The sequence below is a fragment of the Theobroma umbraticum genome, unplaced genomic scaffold, assembly GCF_002168275.2.
Source record: "Theobroma umbraticum cultivar Fairchild unplaced genomic scaffold, ASM216827v3 scaffold_30.0, whole genome shotgun sequence".
Lineage (NCBI taxonomy): Eukaryota > Viridiplantae > Streptophyta > Magnoliopsida > Malvales > Malvaceae > Theobroma > Theobroma umbraticum.
The window spans coordinates 3793264-3795967 of NW_018397254.1; the positions used below are offsets into that span (position 1 = coordinate 3793264).

The window sequence follows — 2704 nt, forward strand, 5'->3', positions numbered from 1 at the left end:
CCACGTTTGCATCCACACAGTAATTCTTCTCTTTCACACCTTTTCTGCAGTTTTCACACAATGTTCTGATTGCCGCTTGGATCCCCATTCTCGTAAAGGATAGCAAGTGAATTCAGTAGGGTCATTTAAATGCTCTTTTGCATCTCTACAATCAAAAACCTCGTTTGCAAGGCTGGTCTAAGATAGAAGTCCTTTTTCTTCACAATCATGTCCTTCGAGTGATACTCCTGGGTCGTCCTGACTTTTGTGCATGCATTTGTACCCTTAGGTGGACCATGTTCATTCTTCCTCGTCCTTTCAGGTCCATTTCCAACCTTCTCAAGTTGGCCAACAATCGGTATTAGGCAGTGCGAAAAGCAGACAGAAGATGATCTCGAAGATTGCTAAGACAAACCGAGCCTAAGCATGTTGATTTTCTCTCTGAGAAGCTGCATAATTCTGAGCGTTCCATGTACGTTTTGCTGACCCCGACATCTACTCGTTGTGCCTGTGAGGTCACAAATCTTCTCATTGCTGCAGTCGTCATGGCAATTTATTATGGTCTTCTGCCCAAAGACTTACGCTAAACCATCTGTACACATTCTTTTCTTTGTAATTAAAAGAGCAACAAATAAGGCCCAATCCAATTCTGAAATTGGTAATTACTGTATAACGATGATGATCGTAAGCCTGCAGTGAGTCAATACCCAAGCCCAAGATGAGCCCATTTTTGACGCTACGTAACTGGTAAAAAAAGCACAAGGAAGAGAGAGTTGAAATGCAATTCGGGATGTTCTTGGTCTCGATCCGCCCGCCACCAACCACATCGTGACAACCATTTTCCGCCATCGGATTCAACCTCTCTTCCCTTCTAAACCGGCTTCGCCGCCGGTCTCCAGCCAAGCTTGCTGGAATTGGCTCCTTCCAGGTTAGCTCCTTCCTCCCCACAACCCTCTTTTCGATTTTTACTTCTTAGTTCTGGGTCTTATTTTTTTTTTAATTGTTGGGGTTTTAAAACAGTGAATTTGATGATTGTTGCAACAAATTCTCCGTTAATTTGGGAGTACTGAAACTAGTTTTTCATTATGTGATTGAAATGTAAGTTCTTTTTTTCTTTTTTTTCTTTTTTTGGGTTTAGGAAAAAGTGGATGCTAAAAGGTGAAACAGAATGGATAAATTAAGAGAATTTGGGAGAAAAGCATTGTTCTACGTAAGGGTTCTCTCCGGATATGAAGAGCGTAGAATTCGAAACTATAGATTGCAGCTCGAGAGACGTCTGCTACAGGTTTTTCACTTTCCTTACTCATCCTCATACTACGCTTTTACTTTTTTCTTTTTCTTTCCCCAGATTTTTATAAATTTGTGGAGCTAAGGCTATTTCATGGTATTGGTAGCCTTAATTTTGAACATGGGAATTGCTTCGCTCGTTTAGAAACATCTGTTATTTGCAGCTGCTCTTATTCACTTGTGTGCTGACATCACAAAGTTTTGACCATGTAATGATGCATTTCCTTAAAATGTAACTAAAGAAGAAGTTTTATTTATGCAATGAGGTGACTGCATTGAGTTTGTAGTTGAAAAGGGTATATTCTTGTTTGCATGTGAACTTGGGAGAGTTGATGTATGTATGTGTTTTATTATCTTGATTTTGATGCATAAGGAAGACTTTGATTGCACGTTGTGTCTATCGAATTTCCTGTCCCAGATTCTTATGTTAGCTTTCTTTCTCTCTCTTTTTTCTGTGCAGGCACAAGAAAGGAAAGCGGCCATAAGAAAGATCCCTGAGCAGGCTATATTGGCAGAGGTTCGCTGTATGGTTGAGGAGATGCAAACTCTAAATAGAAAGCTTGAAGAAACAGTAAGTTTCACTTGCATTTGGAGATGATAATCGCCAAAGGCAGTGCAAAAATACAGTTTTTGCATCTTAAAATTTGAATACTGTTGATTTTGGATACACATGTATATACTCAGCATTGCCACTTACAGGCTCCATTCATCAGGGGGCATAATGAACCAAAGAGCTTTTGACTTGTGTGATTTGTCATTTGCTCAAGTTGTAAAGAAATATGTCCATGCCATAAGGGTCATGCTGCTTTTGCTTAGAGAAACTTTTTCTTCTTGAATATGCATCAATCTTATAGGAAGTTTTGAAGATCAATGAGTCAAATTATCTTGTATATTGGAACTATGATGATTGATTTTATCAAAGTTGAAATTCAGGAAAAAAATGAAGTTATTAGATTATGTGTACTTCTTGACAAATTCCTTTGCTTGGTTATGGGCCCATCTTTGTAAGGTCCAGGTCCCTACTTTCAGACTTTGATCAACTCAAAATATTTAAACCTCCCATAACTAATTTAATGGTCACTTTGTCTAAATACTGCCAATTGCATTTGCAATCATCTTTCCTTTTTCACTGAGGCACATGTCATGATGGGAATCATTCGAATGTTAGTTTCTGAACTCTGAGGCATTTCTCCGTTCCTTAAATGTCTCCTATTTCAGAATGATTTTCTTTTTTGTTCTTAACAAGATTGTTGTTCACGTTCAGGAAACTGCCATTGAAGAGTACTTCAAACCAATAGACAAGGAAGCTGAGATGCTAATGAAAATGCAGCTTGAGGGAGAAGAGAAGACAATGAAAGAGATGCTGGCAGCAATGCAACAACAGGCCTTGCTTGAGAAAGCTGAAGCTGAGAAAATAGCAAACATGCAACAACAAGCC

The 2704-nt window shown here is 38.9% G+C and overlaps 1 protein-coding gene across 1 annotated transcript in view; it reads left to right on the forward strand.

The window, feature by feature from the left end:
• Nucleotides 1–144: 144 nt before the first annotated feature.
• The window catches only part of LOC110410443 (transcription factor IIIB), a 3062-nt gene continuing 502 nt past the window's right edge, over nt 145–2704 (forward strand). Inside the window, exons 1-4 of the mRNA XM_089782494.1 lie at nt 145–907; nt 1118–1264; nt 1727–1837; nt 2531–2670. Coding sequence (XP_089638620.1) covers nt 1148–1264; nt 1727–1837; nt 2531–2670 — 368 coding nt within the window. The 5' untranslated portion in view covers nt 145–907; nt 1118–1147. The remainder of the gene's footprint in view (nt 908–1117; nt 1265–1726; nt 1838–2530; nt 2671–2704) is intronic.